The sequence below is a fragment of the Enhydra lutris genome, unplaced genomic scaffold, assembly GCF_002288905.1.
Source record: "Enhydra lutris kenyoni isolate GAN:26980312 unplaced genomic scaffold, ASM228890v2 scaffoldscaffold12, whole genome shotgun sequence".
Lineage (NCBI taxonomy): Eukaryota > Metazoa > Chordata > Mammalia > Carnivora > Mustelidae > Enhydra > Enhydra lutris.
In genome coordinates, this window is record NW_019154096.1 from 26,461,539 (window position 1) to 26,484,569 (window position 23,031).

At 36.4% G+C, this 23,031-nt stretch overlaps 1 protein-coding gene across 2 annotated transcripts in view; it reads right to left on the minus strand.

The window, feature by feature from the left end:
* LOC111144955 (mitochondrial calcium uptake 1) overlaps positions 1 to 23,031 on the minus strand; it is a 245,703-nt gene that overhangs the window by 156,608 nt on the left and 66,064 nt on the right. For both annotated transcript variants that reach the window (XM_022499577.1, XM_022499576.1), the window contains exons 3-4: positions 16,822 to 16,999; positions 1,897 to 2,059 (exon numbers count right to left, since the gene is read on the minus strand). In XM_022499577.1, coding sequence (XP_022355285.1) covers positions 1,897 to 2,059; positions 16,822 to 16,999 — 341 coding nt within the window. The remainder of the gene's footprint in view (positions 1 to 1,896; positions 2,060 to 16,821; positions 17,000 to 23,031) is intronic.

The following is a 23,031-nucleotide window of genomic DNA, read 5'->3' on the forward strand; positions in this document are numbered from 1 at the left end:
ACATTAATATACTTATAACTGTTATTTTATGAATTTGTGTTTTAAATCATAAATGAAGCCAAAGGGAGTTACAAACAAAAAATAAAGCAATATTGGCTTTTATATTTCCTTGCATAGTTACCTTTACTGGTCTTTATTATTATCTTTTTTTTACTGGTCTTTATTATTATCTTTTTTTTAAAAGATATTATTTATTTATTTGACAGAGAGAGATCACAAGTAGGCAGAGAGGCAGGCAGAGAAAGAGGGCGAAGCAGGCTCCCTGCTGAGCAGAGAGCCGGATGCAGGGTTCGATCCCAGGATCCTGGGATCATGCCCTAAGCCAAAGGCAGAGGCTTTAACCCACTGGGCCATCTAGGAGCCGCATGGTCTTTATTATTTTTTAATTTCTTTGTATGGCATCAAGTTACTATCTAGCATCCTTTCATTTTAGCCTAAAGAACTCTATTTAGCATTTCTTGTATGGAAGAACCACAAGCAAGAAACTTTCTCCACTTTTGATTATCTGGAAATGTCTTAATTTCTCTTTCTTAGACTCCCATTAAACATCTGTTGGTATACTTGATGGTGTATCTTATGTATCTTAGGTTATGTTCATTTTTATTCATTCTTTTTGAATTCTGCTCCTCTGACTGGACAGTTATCAATTAATCTAAGTTCTGTGATTAATCTATCTCCCTGTTCAAAATCTACTATTGAACGGTTCCAGTGAATTCTTCTATTTCAGCTACTATACTTTTCTTTTCTTTTTTTTTTTTCCAGCTACTATACTTTTCAAGCTCAAGAATTCTTATTTGGTCCTGTTTTATGATTTCTATTCCTTAATGGGTATTCTCTATTAAACACATTGTTTACCTTGTTTCCTACAGTTCTCTGTCAACGGTTTCATCTAGTTTTTGGGCATATTTAAGGCAGTTGATTTTAAGTCTTTGATTAGTTAATGCAATGCTTGGGCTTCCTCGGGGATAGTTTCTGTTAATTTCTTTTTCTTTCTGTTGATGGGTCATTTATTCCTGATTATTGGTATGTCATACAATTTATTAAAACTGGACATTTGAATATTACAATGTGATCATTAAAACCAATTCTCCCTATTTCCCATTGTTTGATTTATATACCTTGTTAAGGACTACAGTCATCAATGTTCAGTAATTTTTTTCCAAAATATTTTTGCAAAGATTGTGTTCTCTGTCATGTGCCACTACTGAAATTTCTATTCTATTATCCACACAGTCAGCAAGTGACATGGCAGAGACTTCTTTAAATACTGGAGACAAAAAAGAATGAAAACGAAACAAAACAAAACAAAAAAACACCCCAATATCTCCTAACATTTGCAGACTGGCTCTGAGCTGGGAACCTCCTTTGATTTTTAGCTAGACCTCCTACGACTCTGCTTTAACTTTCACTACCTCCTCACATGGAACACAAAGATCAACAAGTGGTACAAACCCACTCAAGTCTTTTCCAAACATCCCTGGCCCTGGGCGTACTCTGGATTTCCAGGTAGGTGTGTGCAGTGGTCCTTCAAAGCTCCTATTCCTTGAAATGTCTTCCTTCTCAGTCTCCTCCCTTCCAGACTTTTTGGTCTGTGTGGAGCTTGTCCCATCTGTGCTCCCTTGGCCCAGTGGCAACAAGTATATGTTTTTAAATTTCTCTAGTAGATAACACCTGGGTACAATCTCCTCAACCCAATACTCTGGTTGAGGATAGGCTCATTGACTGTTGGCTCCTCCTTTGTACTCCTAAACACTGGAATAGTGCCTGATATTCAGTCCCTACACAATGAGTATAATTACTGCATGTAACTACAATGGCTGGGCAATACAAAGAAAGAAACAAAACAGAGTATAACAAAACTAATCTCATAATCTCAATTTTCACTTTAGCACTTACGTTCTGGTTGTTTTTCATTTGGTGTTATGGATCGCACAAAATCTTGTGGAGTCATGAACACTTCAGATTCACCAGGTTCATTGATTACTTTCAAGGTGGCAAAATATCGGAATATTTTGTCTGGTGTAGAATATGCTCTAATCCTATTCTCATATTCCATCACCTAAAATTAGAAATACAGAGTATTACTGTATTAAGCAATTCTCATTTTCATTTGTTTTCTATCTTGTTTCTGGAGATATATTATTACATCTTTTTTTCCATAACTGTATTTTTTTATATTAGATATAAACTTGAATTTCAAAAACTTATGAACCTTTCCCCTCCAATATACTATTCATACTCCAGTTGAGGCAATGCTTGTGTAACTTTTGTTCAGAATTTTCTGCAAGTAATTTCCTAATTTCTTAAATCATTTAAAAAAACAAAACTGAGAAGTGTTATACAAGAACAGGGTAGCCTATAGATTCTTAAATACCAAATTTTTAAAAAGGGACTGATTTTATAGTTTTTACTTTGATGCAATTTCTTAAATCCCAAAACAAAACGGAATCAGAAATTCATAGGTTTAAATAGGTAATAGTCTTTCAAACACAAAATACATTAATAGTATTAAAAAATAAAATTATATATCATGCAAACGGTTAACAAATCTGAAGCAAGAAGACTTTTACATTTGACTATTAGATTAATATTTTACAAACACCATATTTAGGAAAAAGCAGAGCTGGGAAGAACACAATATTTGGATAGTAACAAAATAAAATATGGTACACATTTTACTAAAAGAGTATAATATTAATATCCCCATTTTTTTAAAAGATTTTATTTATTTGACAGACAGAGATCACAAGTAGGCAGAGAGGCAGGCAGAGAGAGAGGAAGAAGCAGGCTCCCCACCGAGCAGAAAGCCCGATGCGGGGCTCGACCCCAGGACCCTGAGATCATGACCTGAGCCGAAGGCAGAGGCTTTAACCCACTGAGCCACCCAGGCGCCCCAATATGCCCATTTTTTAACCTGGCATCCAAGTTGTGATTCTGTGCATGGAACATACAAAACACTATACCTTCTATATAATATTCTTTTCTAAATATAAGAATGAGAGAAATCTTTTTTACCAGAATACTGACTACATAGTATTCTGGTGCAAAGATTTCTCTTGTACCTGAATTCTAGATATTGAGGTGGTAAAAATAAATAATATCTTATAAATAACTGGTGGGAAATGTGTCAAGGCAATACGATCTAAATATCTAATAGTTCAATGTCTAAAAGTCATTTGCTAATATTATGAAAAAATGTTTTTAATTTGCCATATTAGTACAACTAACACCGTAACTGCCAGTCCTGGCTAATTGGTCATTTTGAGGTCACTGACAACAGCTATTGTGGTGGTCTTAATCCCACTACCAGATGTACATTCAGTGACTATGAAAGGACTGCTAATTTGTAACTATACATGACAGGAAATCTTTCAGTGCTAATTTGCATTAAAATCTGAGTGCTGACTTCAGAGATTTTATCAAAATATTTGGCACATGGCAAATACACTAAGGAGCTTTTCAACCCTTTAGCAGCTTTGAAACTCAGCTAGGAGTCTTAACTCAAAGGCATTTTTTATTATATTACAACTACTTGCTGGATAATACTGGCTACAGAAGAAAAAACTTTATTTAGCACATCTGTATTCTTGTTCTTTTGAACAACAGCAATAAAAACATTCAGTTTGCAATGTTTAGGATATAAGCTATAGCTACCGCAGAAGATGTTTTTCTGAACTAAAAAGTTAAGTCAATCCTATACAAGATAAAGATAGAAAGACAACACGTTAAAAGTCAGTAATTTTCAGACTCATCAGATTCCTGGGTTGTTACAAGTCCCTAAATTATGTTGCTGAATATTATTAGTTTTAGTTTAAAACAACAGGCCAAAGAACGTAATAGACTTTTTGCATTCCCAATATTAAAGTTTAATATAGACATACTGTGCAGTACATATTTTACTTTTTTTCACTTAGCAATGTATATTGGAGACCGCACCATATTAAATGATATAAAGCTGCCTCCTTCTAAGTGGTTATATTCTTTTCTTTTTTTTAAGATTTTATTTATTTATTTTACAGAGAGCGACAAAGCGAAAGAGGGAACACAAGCAGGGGGAGTTGGAGAGGGAGAAGCAGGCTTCCCTCTGAGCAGGGAGCCAGGTGTGAGGCTCAATCCCAGGACCCTGGGATCATGACCTGAGCCAAAGGCAGACCCTTAATGACTAAGCCACCAAGGTGCCCCTGAGTGGTTATATTCAAAGGAAAGCTAGCAAACTATAAAGGGTTTAGAATACAGCATCTAAGGTAACAAAGGCTTAGAAGCTAAGATATACAGCAAACTGTAGGATTGAAATGGTTAGCCTGGAGAAAAGATTTACTAAGAGAATTATAATAGTTGCATTCAATCATTTACTTAAAACATTCTTGAACTTCATGATGTCAAGACAGTTCTCTTCAATAAAACTGCTGGTCCTGAAACCAGTTCTATGGTTTAATTTTGGTATAATGCCTGAAGAAAATCAAGGCTATAATATCTTGGGGCCAAGTGAATGCAAATGACAGTGAATCCCTGTGGGCCCTGATATTAGAAATCTTACAAAGGCTTTGAATGAATGCTAACTGTAGCCAGACCCTGGAAAAGGCAGCAGGCAGAAAGATTCTGTAAATAAATTAGTGTCTGGCACACTTTCTCTCAAGAGGTGATTAATAAAACCTAATTTGCACCCCAACAGCTGTCCTTTATGTTAGGAACTCCCTCTCTTTTTCACCTAGTTAATTATAGACCATCCATAATAACAATCTATCGTAAGATGACTTCTTGAAGTTCTATGAAATTCCAGGCTCAACAAGTCTTGTTAAATAAAAAGCCAAATTTTTTTTGGCAGCAAAATTAAGGAAACTCCCTAATTAGAGGAACAAAAAGAAAAGAGAATGAAAAAGAATGACGATAGCTTAAGGGATTTACAGCATCAAATGGACCAAAATGTGCATCACTGGGGTCCCAGAAGGAGAAAGAAATGAGAGAAAGAGGGAGAACACTTATTCAAAGAATTGATGACTGAAAACATTCCTAATCTGGGGAAAGAAACAGACATGCAGATGCAGGAAGGTCCAAGAGTTCTAAACAAAATGAATTCAAAGCAGCACATATTAAGACACTTCAGAGTTTTCCAGGAAAACAAAAAGCTGAAGGAATTCATCAACACTAGATCAATCTTACAAGAAATTTTAAAGGTAATTCCTGAGCCTGAAGAGCCAGGCTGACTCAGTCAATACAGCATGTGGCTCTTGATCTTGGGGTCCTAAGTTTGAATCACATATTGGATGTAGAGATTACTTAAATAAATGAACTTACTTAAAAAAAAAAAAAAAAAAAAAAAAAAGAACGTAATTCCTGAACCTAAAACCAAAAGACACCAGTATCAGGAAAACAAAAATGTAAAACTCACTGGTGAAGGTAAATGTATAGTTAATTTCAGAATGCTCTAATTTGGGGGGACACCTGTGTGGCTCAGTTAAGTGTCTGCTTTCAGCACAGGTCATGTTCCCAGGGTTCTGGGATCGAGTCCAGCATCGGGCTCCTTGAGCCTGCTTCTCCCCCAGCCTACTGCTCCACTTGTTAGTACCCTCTCTCTCTCTGACAAATAAATAAATGTATGTTAAGGAAAAAAAAGAATGCTCTAATTTTGTAATGGTGGTGGATAAATCACTTCTAACTCTAGCATGAAGATTTTAAAAAAGTATTAAAAGAATTACAATAAACTGTAACTGGATAAACAATGTAAAAACATACAGACTGTAATATTAAAAACAGAAAACACTGGGGGCAAATAAATGTAGAGCTTTTGTATACATTAGAAGTTGAACTGTTAGTAGCCTAAAATACACTGTTTAAGAGTGTTATGTAAGTCCCATGGTACTTACAAAGCAGAAACCTATACCAAATACACAAAAGGTGAAAAGAAAAAAAAACCCTAAGCACACTGCTATAGAAAATGATCAAATCACAAAGGAAGAGAACAAGAGAAAGAAAAGGATAACACTCAGAAAACAAAATGGCAATAGTAAACCCATATCTGTCAATAACTACTTTAAGTGTAATGTAATCAAAGAAACAAAATGGCAAAAAATCTCCCCCAAAATACAAAAAAAAAAACCACAAAAAAACCCCCACAACTTTATTGCATACAAGAGGTTCACTTCAGATTTTGGGCCACACACAAACTGAAGCAAAGTTGATGGGAAAAGATATTCTATGAAAATGGGAGCCAAAGAAAGCAAGAATAGTTATACTACCAAACGAAATACAGTTTAAGCCAAAAACCATAATGAGACAAAGAAGAGAATAATATAATGATACAAGATCAATTCATTTCTAACTAGTTATGTGCCTAAATATATAAAGCAAATGTGAACAGAACTGAAGGGAAAAATACACAGCAATACAATAACAGTAGGGGATTTGAACATCCCACTATGAACAATGGACACCACCCAGACAGAAAATAAATGAGGAAACACTGGACTTAAACAAAATGAATTTTAAAAGACATTTACAGAATATTCCATTCAATTGCAGCAGGATACATATTATTCTCAAGCACACATGGAACCTTCTCCAGGAGAGATCACATTAGGCCACAAGTCATAATAAATTTAAGAAGACTGAAATCATATTGAGCATATTTTCTGACCATAATGCTAAGCAACTCACAATTACAAGAAGAATACTGGGAAATTAAAAAATGCATGGGGTTTAAACAACATGCTCCTGAAAAACCAATGGGTCAACAAAGAAAAAGAAAAATTTAAAAACGTCTTGAAACAAACAAAAATGGAAACACAACATACCAAACCTTACAGAATGTAGCAAAAAACATTTCTAAGAGAGAAATTCATAGCAATAAACATCTATATTTTAAAAAATAAAAATCTCAGGGCACCTGAGTGGCTCAGTCGGTTAAGGGTCTGCCTTCAGCTCAGGTGATGATCCTGGAGTCCTGGGATCGAGCCCCGCATCGGGCTGCCTGCTTGGCAGGGAGTCTGCTTCACCTTCTACCCGCTGCTCCCCCTGCTTATGCTCTCTCTCGCTCTCACTCTCTTTCTATCTCAAATATATAAATAAAAATCTTTAAAAAAAAAATAAGATCTCAAATACTTCAAGGAACTAGAAAAAGAACAAATTAAGCCCACAGCAAAAGGCAGGAGATAACAAAGATGAGAGTGGAAGAAAAGGAAACAGGGAATAAAAAGACAATAGAAAAGACTGGTGATAATAAGAGCTAGTTCTTTAAAAGATGAAACAGATGTTTAACTAGACTCATCAAGAAAGAAAGAAAAGGGACATTAACCCCATATTCAATATATGGTTTGCAAATACTTTTTTGTAGGTTGTCTTTTCATTTTGTTGATGGGTGCCTTTGCCGTGCGGAAGCTTCTCAGTTTGAAATGGTTCCATTTATTGATTTTTTTCTTGCTGTGTTTTTGGTGTCATGACCAAAAAAATTCATTGCAATACGAAAGATAAGGAGCTCTTTCTCTACATTCCCTTCTTTGAGTTTCCTTCTAAGGAAATGTCTACAAGTTTTATTGTTTTAGGTCTTATGTTAAAGTATTTAATACTTTTGAGTTAAATGTAGCAAATGATTTAAATAAGGGTTCAATTTCATTTTCTGTATGTGGTTATGAAGTTTTCCAATACCATTTATTGAAGAGACTATCCTTTGCCCATACAGTATTCCTGGCTCCCTTGTCAAATGCTAACTGACTGTATAGGTGGGGGTTTTTTCCTGGGATCTCCATTTTCTGCCACTGGTCTGTATGTTCTATTTTAATGACAGAACACACTGTTTTAATATAACTATGTAATTTGATATCAGGAAGTGGAATACTTCGAGCTTAGCTCTTCTTTCTCCGGTTCTTTTGTAGTTCTATACAAATTTTAGCACGTCTTTTTCTGTGAAAAATGTGAATGGAATTTTTATAGGTATTGCAAGGAAAATACAGATAGCTTTGGGTAGCATAAACATTTAAATGATATTTATTGTTCTGATCCATGAACACAGGATAGCTTTTCATTTGTGTGTCTTCTTACGTATCTTTCATCAAAGACAAAGTTTTCATTGTACAGATCTTTTATTACCTTGGTTAAATTTATTCCTATGTATTTTCTTGTTCTTGATGCTATTATGAATGGAATAATTATATTTATTTCCTTTGCAGGTAATTCATTGCTGGTGTATAGAAACATGTATGATCAATTCTGTATATTCAGTTTATTTCCTGCAACTCTGCTGAATTTGTTCATCAGTTCCCATAGCTTTTTGATTGAGTCTTTAGGATTATCATTATATAAGATCATATGATCTCCAGATAATAATTTTCCTTTTTTCTTTCCTATTTGGATGCTTTATATTTGTCTTTCCTAATTGCTCTATGTGGAACTCCCAGTACTATTTAGTGAAAGACTGTTTAGAGTGGGCAGCCCTGTGGGTCCTCTTCCTCATTACAAAGGAAAAGATTTCAACCTTTCAGTGTTCAGTATGATGTTAGCTGTGGGTTTGTCATATACTGCCTTTCTTAAGTTGAAGTTAAGTTCCTTCTCTACCCAATTTGTTGAGGGCTTCTATCACAAAAAGCTGTTGTATTTTGTCAAACTTAAAGAGCTCCTACAATTAAAAAAAAAAAAAAATCTGATTTAAAAATGGGCAGAGGGGTGCCTGGGTGGCTCAGTGGGTTAAAGCCTCTGCCTTCGGCTCAGGTCATGATCCCAGAGTCCTGGGATCGAGCCCCGCATGGGGTTCTCTGCTCAGCAGGGAGCCTGCTTCCTCCTCTCTCTCTGCCTGCCTCTCTGCCTACTTGTGATCTCTTTCTGTCAAATAAATAAATAAAATCTTTAAAAAAATAAAATAAAAATAAAAAATAAATAAAAATAGGCAGAAGATCTGAAAAGGTATTTTTCCAAAGAAGACATAGAGATGATCTACAGGTACAGGAAAAGTGCTCAACATCACTAATCGGGAAAATGCAGAATGAGGAGGACACTTGGGTGGCTCGGTGGGTTGGGCCTCTGCCTTCGGCTCGGGTCATGGTCTCAGGTCCTGGGGTAAAGCCCAGCATCGGGCTCTCTGCTTGGTGGGGAGCCTGCTTCCCCCACTCTCTCTGCCTGCCTCTCTGCCTACTTGTGATCTCTCTCTGTCAAAAAAATAAATAAAATCTTAAAAAAAATAAATAAATAAAATCTTAAAAAAAATTTTTTTTTAAAAACCCAGAGTGAGGTATCACCTCACTCCTGTCAGACTAGCTAAAATCAACAACAGAAGAAACAAGTGTTGCCAAGAATATAGAGGAAAAGGAACATTTGTGCACTGTTGGTGGGAATGCAAACTTTTGGTGCAGCCACTATGGAACATGGTATGGAGGCTCCTCAAAATATTAAAAACAGAATTACCATATGATCCATTAATTCCACTACTGGGCATTTACCCAAAGAATACAAAAACACTAATTTGAAGAGATAAACACCCTGTTTATTGCAGCATTATTTGTAAAAGCCAAAACATGGAAGCAACCCAAGTGTCCATCAATAGATGAATGGAAAAAGAAGTGTGTATACACACACACACACACACACACACACACACACACACACACACACGACAGGAATACTACTCAGCCATGAAAAAGAATGACATTTTGTCATTTGCAACAATGTGGATGGATCTAGAAGGTAAAAGGCCAAATGAAAATAAGTCAGTCAGAGAAAGACAAACACCATATGATTTCACTCATATGTGGAATTTACGAAATAAAACAAACAAGCAAAGGGGAAAAAAAGACAAAAAAACAGGCTCTTAAAGCATCTGGGTGGCTCAGTCAGTTAAGTGCCTGACTCTTGATCTCAGCTCAAACTCAGCTTTGTGAGTTTAAGCCCCACATTGCGTTCCACATTGCATAAGGAGTCTATTTACAAAGAACCAACCAACCAAACAAAAAAACCAGACTCTTAAATATAGAGAACTGATTGTTACCACAGAGCAGGGGGGTGGGGAGAGGGGTTAAACAGGTGGTAGGATTATTAAGGAGTGCAAATGTCATGATGAGCACTGGATGATGTATGGAATTGCTGAATCACTATACTGCATACCTGAAATCAATATACCATTGTTATGTTAACTCACTAGAATTAAAATTAAAACTTTAAAAGCCAAAAAATTAAAAAAAAAAAAATGGAAACAAAAACCAATTCAATCAAATGGGCAGAATGACCTCAATACACATTTTTCCAAGGAACACATCCAAATAGCGAATGGATACATGAAAAGGTGTTCAACATCACTAATCATCAGGAAAATGCAAATCAAAACCACAGGAGGTACCACCTCACACCTGTTAGATGGTTATCATCAAAAAGAGAAAAGATGGGGCACCTGGGTGGCTCAGCTGGTTGGAAATCAGACTCTTGGTTTCAGCTCTGGTCATGATCTCAGGGTCATGAAACTGAGCTCTGCATCAGGTTCCATGCCCAGTAGGGAGTATGCCTGAAGATTTACTCCCTCTGCCCCTCCCCCAATGCAACTGTGCATTCGCATGCTCTCACATGCTCTCGCTCTCTCTTTCAAAATAAATAAATAAATGTGGTGGGTTTTTTTAATCTTTTTTATAGTTAAAAAAAACGTAAAAAAAAACGTTAGCTGAGTTGGCTAAGTGTCTGCCTTCAGCTCAGCTCAGGTCATGATCCTGGAGTCCTGGGATTGAGTGCCATGTCAGGCTCCCTGACCACTTCTCTTTCTGCTCCCCCCACCATGCTCTCTCCCATACTCTCTCTCAAATACATACATAAAATCTTTAACAAAAAAGAGAAAAAGGAAAGATAACAAGTGTACGTGAGCATATGGAGAAAAGGGAACTTTTTACACTGTTGGTGGGAATGTAAACTGGTTCAACTTCTATGGAAAATAGTATGGAGGTTCCTCAAGATATTAAAAACAGAACTATCACATCATCCAGAAACTTCACTTCTGCGTAATATGCAAAGAAAATGAAACCGGTATCTTTTTTTTTTTTTAATAAACATATAATGTATTATTAGCCCCAGGTGTACAAGTCTATGAATCGCCAGGTTTACACACTTCACAGCACTCACCATAACACACATCCTCCCCAATGTCCATAACCCCACCACCCTCTCCCTCCCCCCACAGTCACCCTCAGTTTGTTTTGTGAGATTAAGAGTCTCTTATGGTTTGTCTCCCTCCCGATCCCATCTCGTTTCATTTATTCTTTTCCTACCCCCCCAAACCCCTCACGTTGCATCTCCACTTCCTTATTTCAGGGAGATCATATGATAATTGTCTTTCTCTGATTGACTTAGTTCGCTAAGCATAATACCCTCTAGTTCCATCCATGTCATTGCAAATGGCAAGATTTCATTTCTTTTGATGGCTGCATAGTATTCCACTGTATATATATTCATCTTCTTTATCCATTCATCTATTGATGGATATCTAGGTTCTTTCCATAGTTTGACTATTGTGGACATTGCTGCTATGAACATTTGGGTGCACATGCCCCTTCGGATCACTACGTTTGTATCTTTAGGGTAAATACCCAGTAGTGCAATTGCTGGGTCATATGGTAGCTCTATTTTCAACTTTTTGAGGAACCTCCATGCTGTTTTCCAGAGTGGTTGCACCAGCTTGCATTCCCACCAACGGTGTAGGAGGGTTCCCCTTTCTCTGAATCCTCACCAGCATCTGTCATTTCCTGACTTGTTAATTTTAGCCATTCTGACTGGTGGGAGATGGTATCTCATTGTGGTTTTGATTTGTAATTCCCTGATGCCAAGTGACGTGGAGCACTTTTTCATGTGTCTGTTGGCCATCTGGATGTCTTCTTTGCAGAAATGTCTGTTCATGTCCTCTGCCCATTTCTTGATTGGATTTTTTGTTCTTTGGGTGTTGAGTTTGCTAAGCTCTTTATAGATTTTGAGATACTAGCACTTTATCTGATATATCGTTTGCAAATATCTTCTCCCATTCTGTCCGTTGTCTTTTGGTTTTGTTAACTGTTTCCTTTGTTGTGCAAAAGCTTTTGATCTTGATGAAGTCCCAATAGTTCATTTTTGCTCTTGCTTCCCTTGCCTTTGGCGATGTTCCTAGGAAGAAGGTGCTGCGGTTGAGGTCGAAGAGGTTGCTGCCTGTGTTCTCCTCAAGGATTTTGATGGATTCCTTTCTCACATTGAGGTCCTTCATCCATTTTGAGTCCATTTTCGTGTGTGGTGTAAGGAAATGGTCCGGTCAAACCAGTATCTTGACGATGTATCTGTACTCCCATGTTCAATATACCATGATTCACATAACTAATATGCGTCACGGGATCTCTTGGGACTCTGAACCGCCAAAACAAATTTTGAAAAAGAAGAACAAAGTTTGAGGACTACTACATCCTGATTTTAAAATTTATTATAAAACGACAGGCACTTGAATGGCTCAGTCAGTTAAATAGCTGCCTTCAGCTGGGTCACAATCCCAGAGTACTGGGATCAAGTTCCGTATCAGGTTCCCTCCTTGGCAAGGAGTCTGCTTCTCCCTCTCCTTCTACCCATCCCTGCTGCTTGTGCTTGCTTGCTCGCTCTCTCTGTTTCTCTCTCTCTCAAATAAATAAATAAAATCTTGTAAAACCACAATCATCAAAAGAATGTGATACTGGCATGAAGACAAACATACAGACCACTGGAATAGAATACAGACCCAAAATACACCCTCACATACATGGTTAAATGATTTTTGACAAGGGAGCCACAACCATTTAATGGAAAAAAGGATAGCCTTTTCAACAAATGGTGCTGGGAGAATTGGTATCCACATACAAAAGAATGAAGCTGTGGTAGATAAGATCTAACTCCATAATAAGAAATAAACTAAGGGGGTGCCTGGGTGGCTCAGTTGGTTAATAAGCACCCAACTCAAGATTTCGACTCAGACTGTGATCTCATGGGTTGTGGGACTGAGCCCTGCAACAGGCTCCACGCTCAGCGTGGAATCTGCTTGTCCCTCTCCCTTCTACTCTACCCATCCTATCCCATCCTGACTCTCATGCATTCACTGTCTCTCTAAAATAAATAAATAAATCTTTTAAAACAACTCACTTGAAATGGATCAAAGACCAAAATGAAAGACCTAAAACTATTTACTTATGGAAGAAAACATAGGTCGAAAGCAACACAACATTAGATTTGGTAATGATTTCTCAGATATGACACCAGAGGCATAAGCAACAAAGAAAAAAAAAAGACAGTTCATACAATGAGATGAAATAATTGCAAATCATATATCATATATCTGATAAGTAGTCAACAGATTTTATATAAAGACCTCCTAAAACTCAACAATTAAAAACAACAACAACAGAGTTAAGAAATGGGCAAAGGATATGAACATTCCTACAAAGAAGACATATAACTGACTACTAGGCACATGCAAAGTTGTTCAACGTCACTGACATTATGGAAATACAAATGAAAACTGTACTGAGATAGCACCTTACATCTGTTAGGATGGCTAATCTAAGATAAGAACATAGCAAGTGTTGACAAAGATACGGACAAAGTAGAACCCTTGCTGATGGGAATGCAAAATGGCTTATCACTGTGGAAGACAGTATGGTGGTTCCATAAGAAAATTAAAAATAGGATTACCATATGATCTAGCAATTTCACTTCTGGGTAGATACCCAAAAGAATAGAAAGCAAGGTCTCCAATAGATATTTGTTCACCTATGTTCACAGCATTTTTCAAAACAGCTAGAATGTGGAAGCAACACAAATATCCATCAAGAGATTGAATGGATGACCAAAATATAGTATATTCATACACTGTAACATCCCCCAAAGTAAGAAAATTCCAACATATGCTAAAACATGATGAACCTTGAAGACATTACATGAAGTGCAATAAGCCAGTCACAAAAATACAAATACTCTATGATTCCACTTGTATGAGGTTCTTTTAGCATTCAAAATCATGGAGAAAAAGCAGAAAGGTGGTTTCGAGGGGCTAGGGAAGGGGGTAGTAAAGAGTTACTGATTAATGGGTATATATTTTCAGTTTTATAACATGAGAACAGTTGTGGATATGGGTGGTGAGAAAATGCTGACACTCTGTGATGAAATGTACATTTAAAGATGGTTAACATGGTAAATGTGACATTTTAACACCATAAAAAAAAAAGGGAAGAAAAAGAAAAGAGGCCCCAGGACAGTAGGGGAAGAACTACTGAGAAAAAATATAAAGAACAGTTATAAGATATGTAGTATAGGTTGTGAGGATGTAAGATAAGAGTTCCAAGAGAAAAGAAATGGCCATGAAGCAATAGTGAAGCAGTGTGTGAGAATTTTTCAGAATTCAGGACTTGATGTGTCAGAAGGGACAAGAAAATTGAAAATTAAAAATTAAAAATCAAAAATAAAATGAAAGAAGATAAAATAATATAAATATTAAATGAAAGAGAAGCACGTACAACAACAGTATAACATAAACTGATTGATAGGGCTGTCCTAACTCTTTGGACCTGGGAATTTTTTTTTTTAATTAAAACTAAAAGACACAAAACCACCAGGCCATACATGACATTAATAAATCACAAATTAAAGCAAATGGTTCACCTCTGAAAAAGAGGGAAAAAATGGGATTGGGGAAAGTATACAGCAATATATTTTTTATATTCATTTTGTTTCTTTAAAAAAAATGAAGCAAATATAGTCAAATGTTAAAACTTGACAAAAACAAGTGTCAGATATGTACATGTTCATTATAGTAGTCTCTATTTTTTCTCACTGAATATTTGAAATATTACATAAAAATCAAGACAATATGGGACGCCTGGGAGGCTCAGTTGGTTAAGCGGCTGCCTTCGGCTCAGGTCATGATCCCAGCATCCTGGGATCGAGTCCCACATCGGGCTCCTTCCTCGGCAGGGAACCTGCTTCTCCCTCTGCCTCTGCCTGCCTCTCGGCCTACTTGTGATCTCTCTCTCTCTCTCTCTCTCTGACAAATAAATAAAATCTTTAAAAAAAAAAAATCAAGACAATATAAAAGAACAAAACCAAAAAGCTTAAGAGAAAAGTGAGGATGTTAAAGAGACGCTGTAGAGGATAGAGCAGTTTGGTGTAGCAGCAAAGAAGGTGAATGGCAAAAAAACAAAAACAAAAAACCATGCTCAAAAATGCAATTTATTATTTTATTAAAGGTGGAAAAATCTTTAACTTGTCTATGTATACTATGTAATAAATGAAAAGACAAAGTAACTGAGGAAACTGGACAGAAGAAAAAATAAGTGTTGAAACATGTTTTTGGGGAAACAGGATGACATGTGGAATGGTTATCCTTGAATACGGAAAACAAAGCTCTTCCACTGAGACTATAGTGAAATAAGAATTATTTCAGAAATAGATTAGAAAGGTTTTATAGCCAAGGGAGTTACAAATTAAGTAAATTATATTGATCAAGCTTTCATTTTTATTTGCAAAGTATGATATATGGTGACTGCTAAGCAGAAAGCAGGAGAAGAAAACGGAAAGTTCAAAAATAAATGCTTATTTGGGTAATTTTAGCTCTATTTTGTAAAATGTAAAAACTATAAATGAAACTGCTGGCACAAGATAAATTGAAACTTTACTCAAATTCACTCAGGGCAAAAGATCAAATAAATATATCATTGTGGAAATACTGGGATAGTTGACTTATATCATTTTGTATAAGTTATAACTTATATCATTTTTGCTCAAATTCACCTCAATCAAAAACAAATTTGAGAAATGAAAAAACATATTTAATAATTTCATCCGAACAATCCAATTTCTCAAAGGAAATCTTGCAAATATATATATCCCCACACACACAAACACGCATGCAACACAGAAATAACTCAAATTATCGTGCTACACTTATTAGTTACATTTTATCAAAGGAAGCAATTCCCTGAATTTCAACATTAACATGCAGATGTCTAAGAAATTCATCCTTTTGACTTTTTATCACTCATGTCTGATGAATTCAAATGCTCAGTATCATAGGCATACTATACTGGAATTGAAATTTTTCTGAGGTAGAGCTCTGTAACAGCAGGTTGTATGAAAGATATTAAAAGCTGAAGTCATTCAATGTTTATACTATCATCAAAATTAGTTGAATTTTTGGAAATATTTGTGTATTTCCAAAGAGAGGTTATTCTGCCTTTACAAATTTGGCATCATAAATCAATTGTACCAAAGACTTAACATTTCCAAGAACATTTAGCAACAGAAAGATCTGGAAAGCAAGAATCGGCTAAAGTAGCTGCATTAAAAGAATGAAGAAAATATATGCATATCCTGATTATCAATTCTAGATCTTTTCACTAGCCCCATTAACTTCATATTCCAGGACTATATTTGCCTTTTTTTTTTTTTTTAAAGATTTTATTTATTTATTTGACAGAGAGATCACAAGTAGGCAGAGAGGCAGGCAGAGAGAGAGGAGGAAGCAGGCTTCCTGCTGAGCAGAGAGCCTGATGTGGGGCTCGATCCCAGGACTCTGAGATCATGACCTGAGCCGAAGGCAGCGGCTTAACCCACTGAGCCACCCAGGCGCCCCCTATATTTGCCTTTTTAGAAAATGATAGAAAAAAACCTGTATCCCTGGCGCTAAAAATACATTATATGTTTATAAAAAAATAAAAAAATTAATTAAAAAAAAGGAAAATGACAAAAAAATAGAGAGGTGAATATCATTGTAAGGAGAATACGAACCATCTGAAATAAACTATAAAAGAGACTCAAATGCATTATTCTAATTTAGAATTAACAACAGCTTTGACTAATTTATAAGACTGTGTTCCATACTTTTCTGTCTCTGAATCCAGAACGTTTCTTCTTTTTCTCTTCTGGATGAGACTCAAGACAAACATCTGCAGCTTTTTTTTTTTCATTGTTACCAACTTCTCCTTCATCCTTATTCTTCCCTTTATCACCGACTTCACTCTTCAGGTTGTTAACGGATGGTGTAGATTCTGCAAGGGCCCTGGATATGCAAAAAAATAAATTTGCATTAACCAAGAAATAAAGATTTTTAGATAGTTTAGCAGAAGCAACAGCAATGAAATTTGTGAAAACTTTTGCATGAAGAGGTTCCTCAAAAAGTTAAAAATAGAACGATCCTATGATCCGGCAATCCCACTTCTGGTTTTGTATCCAAAAGAATTGAAAGCAGAGTCATGAAGAGATTTTTGCACATTCATGTTAATAGCAACACTATTCACAACAGCTAAAAATGTTTGAAGCGACTGAGATGTCCACTGATAGATGAGGCATTAAAGATAATGTGGCATCTCCGTACAAAAGAGTAACATTCAGCCTAAAACAAAGGATATGATACTAAAAGCACAGGCAACAAAAGAAAAAAGAGACAAGCAGGATTACATGAAACTAAAAAACTTCAGGACAGCAAAAGAAACAATCTACGAAATGAAAAGACAACCTATGAAATGGGAGGAAATATCTACAAACAATATATTTAATAAAGAGCTAATATGCAAAACATATAGAGAACTCTTACAACATTATAGCAAAAAAACCCAAATAACCTGATTAAAAATGAGCAAAGGAAGTGAACAAAAGATATATCAATAGCTAACGTATATATGACAATGTGCTCAACATCATCAGGGAAATGCAAATTGAAACTGCAATGGGATATTACCTCACACCTGTTAGGACAGATATGATAAAAGAAACAAGAAAGATAACAAGTATTGGTGAGGATGTACAGAAAAGGGATCCCTGGTACACTGTTGATGGGAATGTAAATTGAAACAGCCACCTTGGAAAACAGGATGGAAGATTCTCAAAAAAACTAACAATAGAAGTACAATATGATTCAGCAATCCCACTTTGGATATATATCCAAAGAAACTGAAATCAGGATCTCAAAGAGATCTATATTCCCACATTCATTGCAGCATTATTCACCATAGCCCAGACATGGAAGCAACCTAAATGCCTATCAGTCAACAAATTAAAATGTGATATGTGCAACACACACACACACACACACACACACACACAGAGGAATACTATTCAGCATCAAAAAAGGAAATCTTGCCATTTATGACAATACAGATGAAACTAGAGGACATTATGGTAAGTGAAATAAGCCAGACACAGAAGAACAAATACTATATTATACCACTTACATTATGAATATAAAACAGTCAAACTCATAGAGGTAGAGAGTAGAATGGTGCTTTCCAGAGGATGGGCAAAGGGGAAAGGGGAGATATTAATCAAAGGGTAGAAATTTTCAATTACACAAAGTAAATAAGTCCTAGAGATCTACTGAACAGCACAGTGCCTATAGTTAACAAAACTCTATTGTATATTAAAAACTTTGCCAAGGGGTGGGGGGCCGGGGTGGAGGTCCTGGGTTGCTCAGTGGGTTAAACGTCCACTCTTGATTTCCCCCCAGGCAGTGATCTTAGGGTCCTGGGATTGAGCCCTGCATCAGGCTCTGTGCTCAGTGCCTGTCTGAGCTCAGTGCAGAGTCTGCTTGTCTTTCTCCCTCTGCTCCGCCCTCCACATTCTCTCTCTCTCTCTCTCTCTCTTTCTAATAAATAAATAAATAAACTCTCTTAAAAATTTGCTAAGAGGGGACGCCTGGGTGGCTCAGTTGGTTAAGCAGCTGCCTTCGGCTCAGGTCATGATCCCAGCGTCCTGGGATCAAGTCCCACATCGGGCTCCTTGCTCGGCGGGGAGCCTGCTTCTCCCTCTGCCTCTGCCTGCCATTCTGTCTGCCTGAGATCGCTCTCTCTCCCTCTCTCTCTCTGACAAATAAATAAAATCTTTAAAAAAAAAATTTGCTAAGAGGGTAAGCCTTATGCTAAGTGTTTTATCACTAAAACAACCTATAATAATAACAAATAAGAGGGTGGGAGAAAACTTCTAAAAGTGATGGACAGATTTATGGCATAGATTGCAATGATGGATCACTGGTGTATACTTATCTCTAATTCCTTTATTTGTCTGCATTAGTTATGTACAGCTTTTTGTATGTCAAAAAATTTTTAAGTAACTCTGAAAGAAAACTAAAAGAGGAAAGGAAATTGTACCACATGTTACAACATGGATGAACCTTGAGGACATTATCCCAAGTGAAATGAGCCAAAAAGAAAAATAATCTATGATCCCACTTATATGAGGTATCTAACATAGTCTATTTCACAGAGACAGGAAATAGAATGATGGTAATCAGGGGCTACAGGGAGGGGGAACAGAGGTATTTAATGGATAAAGAACTTCAGTTCTATAAGACGATAAAATTCTAAAAACCTGTTTGTCAACAGTGTGAATACACTTAACACAACCAAACTGTACACTTAAAACAGTTAGGATGGGGTGCCTGGGTGGCTCAGTCATTAAGCATCTGCCTTTGGCTCAGATCATATTCCAGGGTGCTGGGATCAAGCCCCACCTTGGGCTCCCCACTCGACAGAAAGCCTACTTCTTCCTCTCCCACTCCCCCTGCTTGTATTCTCTCTCTCACTCTCTCTCTCTCTGTCAAATAAACAAATAAAATCTTTTAAAAAAAAAAAAAGGTTAGGATGATAAAATCTATTATTTTTTTAAACACGAAAAAATAAATTGAAAGAATAAATGTGGGGCCAAAAGACTAAAAAATTGGTATTTAAATAAAAACACATACATAAATAAATTCTACATTAAGACAAAAATCTGATGGACTTACCAGGTTAATTCAACTATTAATAGCAAGAAAAAAACTGAAATGTTCAGGAGAAGCCCCTCTAGCTGATTAGAGATTCAAAGTGAAACTTTATTCTATTAAAGTTTTTCCTAACTTCTTCATCCAAGCTAATGACTCTATTTTTTCAAATTGCTACATGACTTAGTGACTAAACCATATCACACAATTTGTTATTTTATATTTCCAGAAATCTACCTTGCTCTTTAACTATTAAGAGTCAAATGACTCTGCTCTTTTTACCAACCAAATACTGTCAAATATCAGCATTGTCATGTGGTTCAACACAGTATGATCATTAAGAAACAGGCTACCCAGAAGAAAGAAAGAATAAAAATTAGAGTGTGTATATCTATCTATACAGAGAGAGAGAGAGAGAGAGAGAAACTAAAAAAAAAAAAAAAAAAAAAAAAAAGAACAGATGAATGAAACCAGAAGCTGGTTCTTTGAGAAGATCAACTAAATTGATAAACCTTTAGCTAGACTTATCAAAAAGAGAGAGAGAGAGAGAGAGAGAGAGAGGAAGAGAGGGAGGGAGGGAGAGAACTCAAAGAAACACAATCAGAAATGAAAGAGGAGAGGGGCGCCTGGGTGGCTCAGTGGGTTAAGGCCTCTGCCTTCGGCTCGGGTCATGATCTGAGTCCTGGGATCGAGCCTCACATCGGGCTCTCTGCTCAGCAGGGAGCCTGCTTCCTCCTCTTTCCCTGCCTGCCTCTCTGCCTACTTGTAATCTCTGTTAAATAAATAAAATCTTAAAAAAAAAAAAAAAAAGAAATGAAAGAGGAGAAATAACTGACACCAGGGAAATACAAAGGATTCTAAGGGAATATTATGAAAAATTATGTGCCAACAAACTGGATAACCTAGAAGAAATGGATAAATTCCTAGAAACATACATATAACCTCCCAAAACTGAATCAGGAAGAAAGAGAAAACTTGAACAGACTAATTACCAGGAATGAAATGGTACTGGTAATCAAAAGACTTCCAACAAACAAAAGTCCAGGACCAGATGGCTTCATAGGTGAATTATACCAGACATTTAAAGAAGAGTTAAAACCTATTTTTCTCAAAATATTCCAAAAATATGGTACTGACACAAAAAGACACATAGATCAAGAGAACAGAATAAAGAGCACAGAAATAAACCTACAATTATATGGTCAATTAATTTACAACAAAGAAGGAAAGAATATGCAATGGGAGAAAGTCTTTTCAACAAATGGTGTTGGGAAAACTAGACAGCTCCATGCAAGAAAATGAAACCAAAGCACTTACACTGTATACAAAAATAAATTCCAAATGGATCAGACACCTAAATGTGAGACCTGGCACCATAAAAATCCTAGAAGAGAACACAGGCAATAATTTCTCTGACACTGGCGGTAGCAACATTTTCTACATATGTCTCTGAGGCAAGGGAATAAAAGCAAAAAAACCCTAGTAACTACTGGCACTACATCAAAATAAAAAGCTTCTGCACAGCAAAGGAAACAACAGAACAAAAAGACACGGGGTGCCTGGGTGGCTCAGTTGGTTAAGCATCTGCCTTCGGCTCAGGTCATGACCCCAGGGTCCTGGGATTGAGTTCCACATTGGGCTCCCCACTGAAATATGCTTCTCCTTCTCCATCTACCCCTTCCCCCAACTTGTGAGCACTCTCTCTTTCTGACAAATAAATTAAAAAAAAAAAAAAAAAAAAAGACAACCTACTGAATGAGAGAATGATATATCTAATAAGGGGTTAGTATGCAAAATATAAAAGAATTTACACAACTCAACACACAAAACACAAATAATTCAATTAAAAAATCAGCAGATGACATCAACAGACATTTCTCCGAAGAAGACATCCAGACAACCAAGAGTCACCTGAAAAGATGCTCACCATCACTAATCATTGGGGACATGCAAATCAAAAGCACAGTGAGGTATCACCTCACACCTGTCAAATTGACTAAAATCAAAAACACAAAAAACAACTCATGTTGGTAAGGATGTGGAGAAAAAAGAACCTTTGTGCACTGTTGGGAATGCAAACTTGTGCAGTAACTGTGGAAAACAGCATGGAGGTTGCTCAAAAAGTTAAAACTAGCATTACCATTATGATTCAGTAAGTCCACTAGTGGGTATTTACACAAAGAATATGAAAATACTAATTAAAACAACAGATGCACCCCATGTTTATTGCAGCATCATTTGCAATAACCAAAATATGGAAGAAACCCAAATGCCCACCTATAGATGAATGGATAAGGAAGATGTGTTGTACACACACACACACACACACACACACACACACACACACACACAATGGAATACTTCTCAGCAATGCAAAAGAATGGAATCTTGCCATTTGCAACAATATGGATCCATCTGGAGGGTATAAAGGGTATATTGCTAAGTGAAATCAGTCAGAGAAAGACAAAAGCCATAGGATTTCACTCACATATGGAATTTATGAAACAAAACAAATGAACAAAGGAAAAGAGAGACAAAAGAAAAAACAGACTCTTAAATACAGAGAACTGGCAGTTGGCAGAGGGGAAGGGAGTGGGTGGCCGAGTAAAATGGGTAAAGGGGATTAAGAGTTCATTTATTGTGATGAGCACTGAGTAACATATAGAATTGCTGAATCACTATATTGTACACATGAAACTAATATAACACTGTATGTAAGTTATACTGGAATAATAATTAATTAAAACTAAAAAAAAAAGAAAAAAAAAAAAATCAAGAAAATGGACACTATTCTTTTAATCACCCAGAGTTTCCAACCCAGTGCCTTACACGAAGTATTCAATGTGTCTACGGCTGATTAAGGAACAAAAATCAAAGTCTTCATCTATACTGATCAGAAAAGGGATTGGAAAATACACACTGGGATTAAAATACTGCAATATGGGGCGCCTGGGTGGCTCAGTGGGTTGGGCCGCTGCCTTCGGCTCAGGTCATGATCTCAGAGTCCTGGGATCGAGCCCCGCATCGAGCCCCGCATCGGGCTCTCTGCTCAGCAGGGAGCCTGCTTCCTCCTCTCTCTCTGCCTGCCTCTCTGCCTGCTTGTGATCTCTCGGTCAAATAAATAAAAATAAAATCTTTAAAAAAAAAAAAATACTGCAATATGAGAAAATTCTTAACGTATTCCTTTCATATGACTATTTATATAAGATATAAACCAATAGCTATTTCATTTACTTACAAATAATATTTTACACATACGAACAAAGGCAAAGAAGTATTTTAATTGTAAGCAAGAAAAATAACTTTTTTTTTTAAGGTTAAGCCTAAAAAACACATTT